This window comes from Physeter macrocephalus, chromosome 13 (assembly GCF_002837175.3).
Source record: "Physeter macrocephalus isolate SW-GA chromosome 13, ASM283717v5, whole genome shotgun sequence".
NCBI classification, from domain to species: domain Eukaryota; kingdom Metazoa; phylum Chordata; class Mammalia; order Artiodactyla; family Physeteridae; genus Physeter; species Physeter macrocephalus.
Genome location: NC_041226.1, coordinates 86,292,512 through 86,307,209, shown reverse-complemented (window position 1 = coordinate 86,307,209; position 14,698 = coordinate 86,292,512). Strand labels below are relative to the sequence as shown.

Below are 14,698 nucleotides of genomic sequence, written 5' to 3'. Positions count from 1 at the left end.
TCCCCCTCCCCCTCGCCCCTCCCCCTCCCCCTCGCCCCTCCCCCCTCGCCCCTCCCTGGACTGGAGAGTTTGGTGCACAGGAGGTGAGAGGTCACCACAAGCACCCGGCAGGGGACGCTTCTGTGCCCAGGGGCGCAGTAGAAAAGGGCTCCCTCAGCTTGGGGATTGGGCGGGAGCGGGAGGCTTCCCAGCAGTGGGGGCATTTGAGCTGGGTTCTACGGGATGAATAGGAGAGTTGAGGCAGAGGAGAGAAGGAGGGCACAGCACAGGCGTGCAGGGGGCCAAGGCCGGTGTGTTCTGGCAATGACGGTGGTTGGTTCAGCTTAGTGAGGAGGGGAGGATAGGAAGGTGGGATCCACCGTGAGGGTCCCCAGGGCCTTTGGCAGGAGATGACTTGATTAGATTTATAGGAAAAAAACAAAACCAAAAAAACACTGGCTGCCTGTGGAGGAGAGCTTCGAGGTCCCCCCTGGTGAGGACCCAGTGGGGACATGGAGACACTGGTGGCTGGACCCTGGACTGAGCACTTTGTAGAGGGCAGAACCCTGAGACTCTTGGGGGCTGAGTGACAGGCTGGGGGTGCCCAGGGAGCGGGCAGAAGGGGGGCCTTGACCCCTGGGCGACCCGCAGCCTCACTGGGTGGGGCTTGGCAGTGGGTGGAGCCATGGACCCGTCTGTCGCAGGCTGCGTGCTCCCTAACCACGCCGTGGCCTCTGCCCTCACAGTACAACAGCCCCGTGGCCGGTGTGCCAGCCCCAGCCACGGTGGAACACAGGCCCCTGCCCAAGGACTACATGATGCAGTCCGTGCTGGTGACCCTCTTCTGCTGCCTGCTCACCGGGCTCATTGCAGTCGTCTACTCCCACGAGGTAGGTGGGCGTGGGGCGGTCCTCGGTACAGCCCTCCCAGCCTGCAGCCACTAGGGCCCAGGTGCGGTCCACACAGCCCCTTCCTCAGCACCTGGGCCCCTGGTGTTTCCCCCTGAGAAGGGTGGCAGGATTGGGAAATCAGTGCCCAGTTGTCTGTGCAGTCTCGCTCTCTCCTCTGCTGTCTCTGTTCCCTACCACTCAAGATCTGCCCTGGAAAATTCAGCTGAAACAATTCACACTGAAGGTGTGGATGATTAAGGCCCAGGGAACTGCCCGTCCAGTGGGGGCTTGTGTTTATTAGGGGGGAGACTGCCATCCATCCATCCACTCACTTCTACCCATCCACCTCCAAACGTCTAGCTACCCGTCTGTCCGTTCACCCACTACCCACTCATCCATCCACCATCTCTCTAGTCTCCATCTCTTCATCCATCCATCCACCCCTCTGTTCATCCATTAATGCACCCATCTGTCTACTCGTCCAACCACCTATCCCTGTCCATCCATCCATCCACCCACCCACCATCTCGATAACACTCTTTCTTCTTCCTCCGTCCCTCCCTCCTGATGGTTTCTGACCATTGCCAGGCAAGAGGTTAGACCCTGGGGACTTAGCATGATGCCAATGTGAGGACATTCTAATAGACAGAGTAGGAAGGCCCAGGGGCTTTTGCTCAAGGCTGACCTGGTGACAGCCCTGACCTCCCTCCACGGTCAAGCTCCCGCGTCATAAGCAAGACAGGACTGTGGGTGGGAAGAAGCTCTCGGGACAGCTCAGAGGCGGGACTCTGGAGGCTGCTGCCTGCCTGTCAGTTCTGGCTCCACCACCAGCTGTGGGGCCCTAGGGTGGCTCACTGAACCTCTCTGAGCCTTCGTTTCCTCATCTTCAAAGTGGGGACAGCGATGACACCAAACTCAGGGTGGTTGTGAGGATTGTAGGCGATGGGACGGGGTGTGTGGCTGTGGGTCAGGCCCGTGGCCAGAGCCCAGGAGCTGGCAGCCACCACCTCCATCGCTCCTCCTCCGCGAGCTGTGGCCCAGGGAAGGCCCCTGACGCCTCACGGGGTCAGCAGTCACGTCTGCGCACTGGGGCCGGGCCCGGTGGTGCCTCGGGAGGGAGTGGGGGCTCTGTGTCTGCTCACCCCCCCATCTCGTTGCAGACTCGTGCGGCCCTGGGCAGGGGGGACCTGGCCCAGGCTGAGGAGGCCTCGCGCAAGGCCCGCTCACTTGTGCTCTTCAGCCTGTTCTTTGGGGTCTTCGTGTCCACCAGCTGGGTCATCTACGTGGTGGTAGCACTCTACCTGCCCTGAGGGCTGGTGGCTCCTTCGGGGACGTCAGGACACCCAGGGACTCCTGACCTGGCCAGACTCTTTCTGCGGACTTGGATCCCTGCTGGTGGCCATCTGTCACCTAGAGGGCACCTGGGCAGGCTCAGAAGAAGATGGGCTTTGCAGCCTTCAGCACACTCATGGCTGGGCCTCTGCCCTTGCAGGTGGCCTCAGGCAGTGTCCTAGCCCGAGGTGGGCCCAGGCCCCAGGCCCCAGGCCCCAGGCCCCAGGCCCAGCTGTGGTACAAGGGCCTGAGGTCTTCCTGGGACTGTGCTGGCAGTGCCCCCATGCCCCTGGCCTTCACTTGACCCCTGAGAGACCAGCAGAGGGGCCAGTATCCTCACTGTCCTCAGAGCCACATCTGGAAGCACATTGCCACCTCCGGCCTCCCCATCGCCCAGCCCAGCCCAGCCCAGCTCAGCCCTGGGATCGCAGGGCAGAGCTGCTGGGCTTTCTTTCTCCCTGTTGCGGAGTTGAGAGGAGCGGCCTCCTCTCTCCTGGGTCGCTCCTGGCCGGTCGTACTGCGTCCCAGCCCCGTCCGGGGGGGCAGGCTCTCTCCTGATGACCCCGTGTCCAGAAACCAAGGCCACGCCGTCCGGTCAGTAGACAAACAGCAACACCCTGGGCAGAGCATCTCATTGCTGCCTCGGGGCTGTTGCTCGCCCTGGGTCACTTTAGGGTGAGCAGGACGCATCTGTCCACCGCTGGGCCCTGGGGCTCCCATGCCGGCCCCTCTGAGATGCTGGGGTTTGCCCAGTCTGTGCAGTGCGGTGTCTGACTCGTGCACGTGGCAGTGGAGCCGCTGGGTACCGATGGCGGGAATTTCTGGAGGGTCTTTCGTGGGCCAAAGGTGATGAGAGAGCAAGGAGATCCATCTGCATCTAGAGAGGAGGAAGGGGGCCCCCTGGCTGAGCCGTAAAAGATTGACAGCTCAAGTTAAATCAGGTGCTTTCTGAGCACTGACCAGGACTGGGGGCTGAAGCAGGACGACAACCCATCTCGGCGCTCGAAATGCTCCAGGGGCTGGAGAGATGAGGATGCGGAAGTAGGTGGTGAGGAGTGATGATGCTTGGAGCTTGAGAGGTGGCCTCACGGTCTAGGACACGGGGTGGCCCAGAATTAGGATATCAAACCCTAAAATGCATGATTGCCGCAAAAAAGGAGGAAGCTGTATTTTAGGGGTCTGTAGATGCCAAGAAGCATTTGGTAGACCCCAACTGCCATAGCTCTTCCTGTTGCTAAACTCTTAGCTAAAATCAGAATAGAAAGAAATCATCTAGACCAGTGTGCCTTGAACCCGAAAGTACATTATGAAACACCTGGGAAATCTTGTTAAAATGCAGATCCTGATTCAGTAAGTAGGGCCTGAGAGCCTGCATTTCTAATGAGCTCCCAGGCGCCGCTGAAGCTGGTAGATGAACCAACAGCGTATCGTGTGTTACGTGGGAAATTACTAAAACCACTGTAACCAGGACCAAGCCATGGGTGCCCCCTAGAGTCTCTGTTCAACATTGTTTTGAGGTTCTAGCTAATGTAAAAAACAGCAAAATGAAATGTGTAGTGTGAAAACTAGAAGAGACAAAATGATACTCTAGCTAGAATATCCAAGAGTCAATGAAAAAATCAAAATAAGAGAACTCAGAGAAGTGATTGGATACAAAATATACAATAGTCAATAGCAATATTCAGGTAAAAGTGGAAAAACTTTAAAATTCCATTCACAATAGTGATAAAAACAGTAAAACCTAGGAATAAACTTAACAGAAAAGATCCAGATCCAAATGAAGAGAATTATTTTATTTTATTTTATTTTTTTGGAAGGAAAGTGCATGTATTGTAAGGTACAAGGAGTCCGGGACAGCTAGTGCTCAAAAAGGCCCAAACTCCTCTAAAAAGAGCAAAGAACAAGATATCTGGATAGGAAGATGTAGTATCATAAAAATATCTAGCCTTCTTAAATAAACAGATTTAATGAACTTCCGACAAGAAAGCCAAGCTTTTAAAACTGAAAAAGATGTTTTTAAAAATTAATATGGAAGGAAAACGTGCAAAAACTGCTAATAATTTTTCAAAGTTTAACGAGGGAGGACTTTCTTCACCAGATTTTGAAACTTACGATAAAGCTACAATAAACAAGGCGCAGCATGGCTTTGCCACAGAGATGGATCAGTGAAAAACAAAGTCCAGAAAACATTCCAAGTATATATGGGACATTAACATCTGACCAAAATGGCATTTTAATTGAGTGAGTCAGGGAGGGCCGACAGTAAGCAGAGTTGGCGCTCTGGTTGGAAAAATAATTATTCTCCTCCTATTGTATGTAAAAATAAATTCCAGATGGATTAAAGAGCTAAGTAGTGTGAAATAAAGCTCTACCAATCGTAGATGAACGCTTAGGAGAATATTTGTGTAACTTCAGGGTGTTATGCAGTGTGGAAGGGGAGACCTCCTAAAATCTGGAATTCCAGATACGAGGGAGAGATGGATTTGAGTTCTCTGTTTAAGGGAAGTACAGACTTAAGCCATGAGATGATTTTTACTTATCAGATTGGGGAAAAATTAGAAAGATTGATTCTAGAGGTGGCAAAGGCCTGACCCTCTCATTTATTACTGGTAGATGTGTATTGCTACCATCTTTGTGGAAAGTAGGCTAATGGTAGCTTCTAGGAATATGTGTACCATATCTTAATATGCATGTAAGTGCAAAGAACAGAGTCTAGAAGGATATGTTGCAAACTGCTGCGAGTGGCTGCCTTTGGGGAGGGACTGGGGCTAGGAGGGTTTGTGCTGAATTTTAAAATATGGGTGTATTCATGTGTTGTGTAATTAAAAAATAACTGGAAAAAATGTGCATGTCTTTTGACCCAGTAATTCCAGTTTCAGGATTCACAGGAGTGAAGAAGGCAGTCCGTTTCGACAGACATTTGTCAGTGTTGTGGCTAAAGGGCCATTGAAGGAGAGGTGATGAAGGAGAGGTGACTGGGGCAAATCTGGAATGAGAGCTCTGATTACATTAGGGTGCGCCCTGGTTTCAGAGATGCTCGAATATGTGTGTCTTAGAATCACTCCGGTGTGGCCTAGAGGTGTTTGGCCTTGGAGAGCGGTAAAGAAAGCCTCTCCTGAGGAAGTTGTGAGTGTGTAAGATAAAGCTTCAGTCAGATGCTGCCATTCCAAAGTGGTTGCATCATTTTGCATTCCCACCAGCAACCGATGGGAGTTCAGTTGTTCCACAAACTCATCAATCCCTGGTGTTTGTCAATCTTTTACATTTGAGTGCTTCTGGTCGTTAAAACTGTAGTGGTATTTCACTGTGGCTTTAGTTTGCATTTTTCTGACGAATGCTATTGAGCTTTTTTATCATATGCTCATCAGCTGTTTGGATCTCTCTTTTTATAATGTACTTTTTTAAGTCTTGTGCCCGTTTTCATGTCTTTTATCAGTTCAGAGGAGTTCTTTAGTGTTTTCTAGATATGAGTCCTATGTTAGATTCAGGGATTGCAAATATCCTCTCCTACTTTGTAGCTTCGCTTTTCATTCTCTTAATGGTGCATCCGATAGAAAAGAAGTTCTCAATTGTAATATATTCAAATTTATCTTTTCCTTTATGGATAATGCTTTTTTAAGGCTTAAGAAAAATTTCCCTACTCCTAGGTCATGAAGATATTCTCTTATGTAGTCTTCAAGGTCTAGAAGCTTTTCGGGTTTTTTTCACATTTAGGTCTGCCACCCACCTGGACTAGATCCTAGAGATCCATTTGTCTATTCTTGTTACCACGCTCACTCTCATACCTCATGCCTGGGACTTGATAGTAAGTCTGGACATTGAGTGGGTCAGGTCCTTCCGCCATCTTTAAGATTCTTGGTCATTTAAAATCGTTTGTATTTATAATAAATTTTAGAATTAATATGTCAATTTTCACCTGCTAAAAAACTGGGAATTTGACTCTGCTTTAAATCTATAGATTAATTTGGGGACAACAGACATCTTAACAGTGCTGTTTTCCAACAAACACGGTGAATCTCCTTATTTGTTTAGTAGGTCGTTTAAACAGTTCCCTTGATTTTTTTTGTGTGCAGAAAGTTTGCACATTTTGTTAGTATCCCTAGGTATTTGATTTTTGATGCTATTATAAATATCACTTTTATATTTTTTTTGTTACTTGCTAGTGTACAAAAATGCAATTGATTCTAGATGATTGACTTTGAACCCAGCACGCTTTCTAAATTCACTTATTCTGGTAACTTCTCTGGAGAGTCTGTTGAATTTTCTATTTCCACAGTATTACCATCTGTATATAATGAGCTTCTTATCTTCCTTTCCAGCCTTTAGTCTTTCATGTGTTTTCCTTCCTGCACTGGCTGGGGCCCCCCAGGTACAATGCTGAATAGCAGTGCTGACCGTGGGCAACCTTACCTTTTTCCTTGTTTCAAAAGGAAAGCTTCAACATTCTGTTTTTTTGTAAAAGATAGATATCCTTTTTCAGATTAAGGAAGTATTCTTCTATTTCTATTTTGCTAAGAGTTTTTTTTAAAAATAAATTTTTTCATTTTTATTTTTGGCTGCATTGGGTCTTTGTTGCCGTGCGTGGGCTTTCTCTGGTTGTGGTGAGCGGGGGCTGCTCTTTGTTGAGGTGCGCGGGCTTCTCATTGCAGTGGCTTCTCTTGTTGCGGAGCACGGGCTCTAGGTGTGCGGGATTCAGTAGTCGTGGCACGCGAGCTCTAGAGCACAGGCTCAGTAGTTGTGGCCCATGGGCTTAGTTGCTCCACGGCATGTGGGATCTTCCTGGACCAGGGCTCGAACCTGTGTCCTCTGCATTGGCAGGCGGATTCTTAACCACTGTGCCACCAGGGAAGCCCTGCTAAGAGTTTTTAAAAATCATGCATGGATATTGAATTTTATTAAATTACTTTTACATATCCACTGAGAAAATTATCTGACTAATTCTGTTAATATGGTGACTTAATGTCGATGTTCAAATGTTAAAGTAACTTTTCATTCGTGGAACAAACCCATCTTGATCATGATGTGTTATCCTTTTTCTATATCGAAGATTGTGGATATTTTGTTTAGGGTTTTTGGCATCTGTGTTCATAAGTGAAATTGATCTGTAATTTTCATTTTTGTTTATGGTTTTGGTAGCAGGGTTATGTTGGTCTCATTACAAGAGTTGGGAAGGGATTCTCATTTTCTTTTTGGAAGTGCTGTGTAAGATTAGTCATTTCTTACAGTGTTCCTCAGAGGCATGTGTTAACACTTCCCATTAGCATCTCAGATTTGTCCATTTCTCCATGTCGGCCCTTGCTTTAGATATTTTGAGGCTATGTAGTTAGATGCATACATATTTAGAAATTGTTAAATCTTTTTGATGAGTGTACCTTATATCTTTTCTCTATTGGCTTGGCAGTTATGCATTCTTTCACTCTTATAGTGGTGCCCTAGAGACTACACACTTGCATTCTTGACTTCTGAAAGCCTAGTACTTTTTCTCCTTTCTAGACAATTCAAGAACTAATTCGAGAATACTCTAACTCCATGTGTCTTCTTCCTGAATCACACACTGTTGGTTTGTATTTTAATTCTCCATATTCTAAACCTCCATGAGACACGATTATTGTTTATACAGTTCATGCTCATTTAGGTTTACCCACATGTTGACTGTTTTTTGTGGCTTTTTCCTTCTCTCCTGCATGTCTGACTTTCCATTTGGGATTATTTCCCTTTGGCCTGAAAACACTGTCCGGTCTTGTCTTGGTGTAGGTCTGCTTGTGATGAAATCTGTTTCTGTTTGTCTGACAATATCGTGATTTTTTACCTTCATTCGTGAAAGAGATTTAGAGTGAGTATAGAAGTGTGGTTGGTGCTTTTCTTTCAGTACTGAAGATATTCCATCGACTTCTCTCCCCAGGTGCTTCTACTGAGGAGTCTCTTTCACTGTTACCTTGGAAGGTAATGTGTCCTTTTTTTTTTCCTTCTCTACCCACTTAAAGATGTTCTTTCTGTCTTTGTCTTTCAGAAGGTTAACCATGCTGTGCTTAGATGTGTACAGTCAGCCCTCCCTACCTGTGGGCCCAGCCAGCTGCGGGGTCACATACTGTTTAAGATTTGAGGTTGACTCTGGTGCTGACCCCGTGGGTACAGAGGGCTGACTCTGGGACCTGAACTTCGGTGGATTTTGCTATCCAAAGCGGGTCTTGGAACCAATCCCCTGTGGATACTGCGGGACCACTGTGTTTCTTTATAATTATCCTGCTTGGGATTCATAAGGCTTCTTGAATTTAGGGCTTGATGTTTTTCAGTCAAGGACCAATCAGAAGGCATAAACCATGGAATAATTTGAACAGAGAAAGATTAATATAAAGAATTATTAACTGTGAGAGAAAAGTGACTATGAAGGTGTAGAGGGAATGCTAAAGTTACCCAAGGGTGAAGGTGAATACCCGGGGAAAGCAAAACTCAGGAGGGCCCAAGTCCCTATGCTAGGATTCAGAGCTCGTTGGAGAAGGTGTGGTTACAGTCCCCTGGGGGTGCTGAGACACACACTGGGTCACCCAGGCCAGAGCTGGTTCAGAGCTGGGTGAGCCGAGGCTGGCAGGTGGGCATGCATACAGGGTGGCACAAGGCCTGGGGGCCACAGTGAGAGGACGAGCAGGTCAGGCTGGGCTGCAGGCTTGCCGAGAGACAGCAAGGTGTGGGTAGAGGGCGTGGCTGGGGCAGAATGCACCGGATGCCTCCCAACACGTGCCTCTAGTGGCCCTGCGGTCAGAGTGAGAAGAAAAAAGCTGTCTCCACACCTGGAGCCGGCGCCTGCTGCAGGACCCCTCCAGGGACAAAACCCTGTGCTCCCTGCACACGGGAAATGCTCGCTGCAGAGCAGCAGATAAAAGGGGAGACGTGGACATGAGGAATGAGAAACTGATAACTGGCGCGATCAGTTTTGGAAACTTCTTTAAAAACAGCTTTATCGAGGTGTGATCTACGTATCATTTTGAGTATAACATTAAATTTAGTACATTTACAAAGTTGTGTAACTATCGCCATGAACCAGTTTTTAAACAATTCCATCACCCCAAAGGGTCCCTCATGCCATCTGCAGTCTGTTTCCACTCGCAGGCAACCACCGGTCTGCTCTCCGTCTCCAGATTTGCTTTTTCTGTACATTCCATTTAAACAGGAGCAGGAAGTATACAGTCTTTTTTGCTTCTGGCATCCTTCATACCCGTGTTTTTGAGGTTCATCCATGTTGTGTGTCAGTTCATTCCTTTTCAGTGCTAAATGGTGTTCCATTGTATGGAAGTATGTTTTGTTCATCCTTTGACCAGTTGGTGGACATTTGGATTATTTCCACTTTTTGGCTACTGTGAGTAATACACTATGAACATTGCTTCTACTTTGTTTTTTCCTTTTCTGTTGGTACTCCAGTTAGAGTTCTCATCCCGTCTCTTCCTGCCTTGTGTTTTGTCCATACTTTTCTCTCTTCACACTTCATTCCACACCTAGCTCCTAATCTATCTCCAGTTCACTAATTCTGTTCTTTTAAAGATTAATTATTTATTTATTTATTTTTGGCTGCATCGGGTCTTAGTTGAGGCATGCGGGATCTTCGTTGGCACGCAGGCTCTTCATGGTGGAGCACGGGCATCTCTCTAGTTGTGGCGCACGTGTTTTCCTTCTCTGGCTGTGGCGCGCAGGCTCCAGGCCGCGTGGGCTCTGGAGTTTGCGGCACGCGGGCTCAGTAGTTGTGGCGCGTGGGCTTAGTTGTCCCGCGGCATGTGGGATCTTAGTTCCCCGACCAGGGATCGAACCCGCGTCCCTTGCATTGCAAGGAGGATTCTTTACCACTGGACCACCAGGGAAGTCCCAATTTTGTTAAACACATTCACTGAGTTCCTTATATCAGTTAATGCATTTTTTGGTTCTAGAATTTCCATTTTCCCTCTATTTTCCAATTACTTGCTGAAATTCTCAGTCCTGTCTTACACCTAGACAGAGTATGTGTTGTGCTTTCACAACTACCTCTGGTAACTCCAGAATCCCAGCTCCTGCAGGTCTGATTCTGTCCATTGTTTCTGGTCTTCTTCTGTTCATGCTTCTTTGTCCCCTTGTGTTCCTGGTTATTTTTTGTTGTATATGAAAAATTAAATATATTGAAGCCTAAGATGATGTCAGCCTCCTCCAGTGAGGCTTTGCATTTGCTCCTGGCAGGTGCCTGGGTGCTAGGAATCCAGACTGAAGCTGGTTTGGTCCAGGGCTGTGAGGGCTGGTATACTCACAGTCACACAGCTGGAACGTATCTCCTTTGGGGTCTCAAAATATGAATTCTGGACTTTTTTTTTTTTTTTTAATCTCCCTTTTCTCAAGTGCTGCCGAGCTTCTCAGACACCTCTTCTGGGATTGGCAGGAATGTGACCCCAAATATCAGGCTTCCTCCCTGGATTTCTGTCCCCTCCTGAATCCTGGCCCAGTGATTCTTCCTTCACCTGCTCTAGCTCTCTGATGAATTCAGGCAGGGATTTAAAAGTATGGCTTTCCTAGAAGGATGGCTGGTCTGAATTACTGAGTGTGCCATCCCCAGAAGTGGAAAATTCCTTCTTAAGCGTTTTTAGAATAAACTTGTCAAGAACCATATAAAATCCTGTTGGGATTTTCTTTGGAATAGTTTTGAAATATATACATTAATATGGGGGATAACTGACATCTTTAAGAAACTTAATCTTCCTACCCATGAATATGTGTATCTCTCAACTATTAAGGTCTTTATTATTTTTAAATGAAACCTTATTTTTTCATTTAAAAAAATATAATTTTATAGAGGCATAATTGACCTATAGGATTAGTTTCAGGTGTACAATGTAACGATGGATGTTTATATATATTGCAAAATGATCACAATAAACCCAGTTAACATCCATCATCACAGTTACAAAAATTTTTTTCTTGTGATGACAGCTTTCAATATCTACCGTATGAGCGACTTTCAGATATGCAGTACAGTATTACTAACCATAGTGACTATGCTGTACATGACACCCCCATGACTTATTGTGTAACTGAGAATCTATACCTTTTGACGCCCTTCACCCATTTCGCCCACCTCTCCTACCTCAGGCAACCACCAGTCTGTTCTCTATACCTGTGAACTAGGTCGTATTTTTTTTTTTTTTGCTCCGGATTCCACATATAAGTGAGACCATATGGTATTTGTCTTTCTTTGGCTTATTTCACTTAGCATAATGCCCTCAAGATGATCTTTGCTGTTGCAAATGGCAAAATTTCATTTTTTCTGTCTGAATAATATTCTGTTGTGTATATATATGCCACATCTTTATCCATTCATCCGTTGGTGGACTCTTAGGTTGCTTCCATGGCTTAGCTCTAGTAAATAATGCTGCCATGAACATTGGGGTACATACAGATTTGTTTGTTGTTATAGAAAGATAAAAATGTATCTGCTTTCATAACCCCTCCTACACCCACATATAGCTTGTTAAAATTTTTTTTTTTTTTTGCGGTACTCAGGCCTCTTATTGTTGTGGCCTCTCCCGTTACAGAGCACAGGCTCCAGACACGCAGGCTCAGCGGCCATGGCTCATGGGCCCAGCCGCTCCGCGGCATGTGGGATCTTCCTGGACCGGGGCACAAACCCACGTCCCCTGCATCGGCAGGCGGACTCTCAACCACTGTGCCACCAGGGAAGCCCCTAGCTTAATTTTTTAAAGTAATTTTTATTGGAGTATGGTTGCTTTACCATGTTGTATTAGCCTCCACTGCACAACAAAGTGAATCAGCCATACACATACAGATATCCCCTCCCTTTTGGACTTACCTCCCATTTAGGTCACCACAGTGCATTAGGTAGAGTTCCCTGTGCTATACAGTATGTTCCCATCAGCTGTCTATTTCATGCATAGTATCAATAATGTATATGTGTCAATCCCAGTCTCCCAATTCCTCCCACCCCACCTCTTTCCCCCTTGGTATCCGTACATTTGTTCTTGACATCTGTGTCTCTATTTCTGCTTTGCAGATAAGATCATCTATACCATTTTTCTAGATTCCACATAAATGTGTTATTATACGATATTTGCTTTTCTCTTTCTGACTCACTCTGTATGACACTCTCTAGGTCCATCCACGTCTCTACAGATGACCCAATTTCATTCCTTTTTATGGCTGAGTAATATTCCATTGTATATATGTACCACATCTTCTTTATCCATTCCTCTGTCAGTGAACATTTAGGTTGCTTCCATGTCCTGGCTATTGTAAATAGTGCTGCTATGAACATTGGGGTGCATGTTTTTTGAATTATGGTTTTCTCTGGGTATATATGCCCAGTAGTGGGATTGCTGGGTCATATGGTAGTTCTTTAGTTTTTTAAGGAACCTCCAGACTGTTTTCCATAGTGGCTGTATCAATTTACATTCCCACCAGCAGTGTATGAGGGTTCCCTTTTCTCTGGCATTTACTGTTTGTAGATTTTTTGATGATGGCCATTCTGACTGGTGCAAGGTGATACCTCATCGTAGTTTTGATTTGCATTTCTCTAATAATTAGTGATGTTGAGCATCTTTTCATATGTTTGTTGGCAATCTGTATGTCTTCTTTGGAGAAATGTCTATTTAGGTCTTCTGCCCATTTTTTGATTTGGTTGGTTGTTTTTTTGATATTGAGCTGTATGAGCTGCTTGTGTATTTTGGAGATTAACCCTTTGTCAGTTGCTTCGTTTGCAAATATTTTCTCCCACTCTGAGGGTTGTCTTTTCGTCTTGTTTATGGTTTCCTTTGCTGTGCAAAAGCTTTTAAGTTTAACTAGGTCCCATTTGTTTAAATTTTCATTGCTCTAGAAGATGGGTCAAAAAAGATGTTGCTGTGATTTATGTCAAAGAGTGTTCTGCCTATGTTTTCCTCTAAGAGTTGTATTATAGTGTCTGGGCTTACATTTAGGTCTTTAATCCATTCTGAGATTATTTTTGTGTATGGTGTTAGGGAGTGTTCTAATTTCATTCTTTTACACGTAGCATCCAGTTTTCCCAGCACCACTTACATATAGCTTTTTAAGTTTGTGTTTTTGTTTCCTTCAGATAAATACCTAGAAGTAGAATTGATGGTTCATACAGTAGTTCTATTTTTAATTTTTTCAGGAATCTCCATACTGTTTTCCATAGTAGCCGCACCAATTTACATTCCCACCAACAGTGCACAAGGATTCCCTTTTTCCCACCTCCTCATCAATACTTTTTATTTCTTTTCATTTTGATGAGAGCCATTCTAACAGGTGTGGGGTGATATCTCATTGTGGTTTTGATTTGCATTTCCCTGATGATGAGTGATGTTAAGCATCTTTTCATGTATCTGTTGGCCATCTGTATGTCTTCATTAGAAAAATGTTCAGATCTCCTGCCCATTTTCGAAAAGTATTTTTTTTTTTTGCTATTGAGTTGTATGAGTTTTTTCATTTATTTTGGATATCAACCCCTTATTAGGTATATGATTTGCAGATATTTTCTCCCATTTGATAGGCTGTCAATTCATTTTGTTGATGGTTTCTTTTGTGTGCAGAAACTTTACTTTGTTGTAGTCCCAACTTGTATTGTTTTGCTTTTGTTGCCTTTGCTTTTGGCTTCAAATCTAAAAAATCGTTGTCAAGACTGATGTCAAAGAGCTTACTGCCTGTGTTTTCTTTCGGGAGTTTTCTGGTTTCAGGTCTTACATTCAAGTCTTTAATCCATTTTGAGTTAATTTTTGGGTATGGTGTAAGATAGTGGTTTTCCCAACACCATTTATTGAAGAGACTGTCCTTTCCCCATTGTGTATTCTTGGCTCCTTTGCCATAAATTGACGATATATGTGTTGATATACTTCTGGGCTCTCTCTTCTGTTCCGTTGATCTATGTGTCTGTTTTTATGCCAATACCATACTGTTTTTTGATTACTATAGCTTTTTAATATAGTTTGATACAGGGAGCATGATGGCTCCAGCTTTGTTCTTCTCTTTCAAGCTTGCTTTGGCTAGTCAAGGTCTTTTGTGGTTCCACACAAATCTTAGGATTGTTTCTCCTATTTCTGTGAAAAATGCCATTGGAATTTTGATAGGAATTGCATTGAATCTGTAGATTGCTTGGGGTAATATGGACATTTTAACAACATTAGTTCTTCCAATCCATGAGCACAAAATATCTTTCCATTTATTTGTCTTCTTCAATTTCTTTCACTAATGTCTTAAAATTTTTAGTGTACAGGTCATTCACCTCCTTGGTTAAATTTATTCCTAGATATTCTCTTCTTTTGGATGCAATTGTAAATTGTATATTATAAATGAGATGGTTTTTTTAAAAATTCATTAATTTTTTTTGGCTGCGTTGGGTCTTTTTTTTTTTTTTTTTTTTTTTTTTTTTTGTGGTATGCGGGCCTCCCTCTGCTGCGGCCTCTCCCGTTGCGGAGCACAGGCTCCGGACGCGCAGGCCCAGGGGCCATGGCTCACAGGCCCAGCCGCTCCACGGC

The 14,698-nt window shown here is 45.1% G+C and overlaps 1 protein-coding gene across 2 annotated transcripts in view; it reads left to right on the top strand.

The window, feature by feature from the left end:
* Positions 1–7,156, top strand: part of PRRT1B (proline rich transmembrane protein 1B) — a 28,551-nt gene extending 21,395 nt beyond the window's left edge. For both annotated transcript variants that reach the window (XM_024126204.3, XM_028497750.2), the window contains exons 3-4: positions 726–869; positions 2,030–7,156. In XM_024126204.3, the coding sequence (XP_023981972.1) occupies positions 726–869; positions 2,030–2,179 (294 nt within the window). In that variant the 3' untranslated portion in view covers positions 2,180–7,156. The remainder of the gene's footprint in view (positions 1–725; positions 870–2,029) is intronic.
* The last annotated feature ends 7,542 nt before the right edge of the window (positions 7,157–14,698 follow it).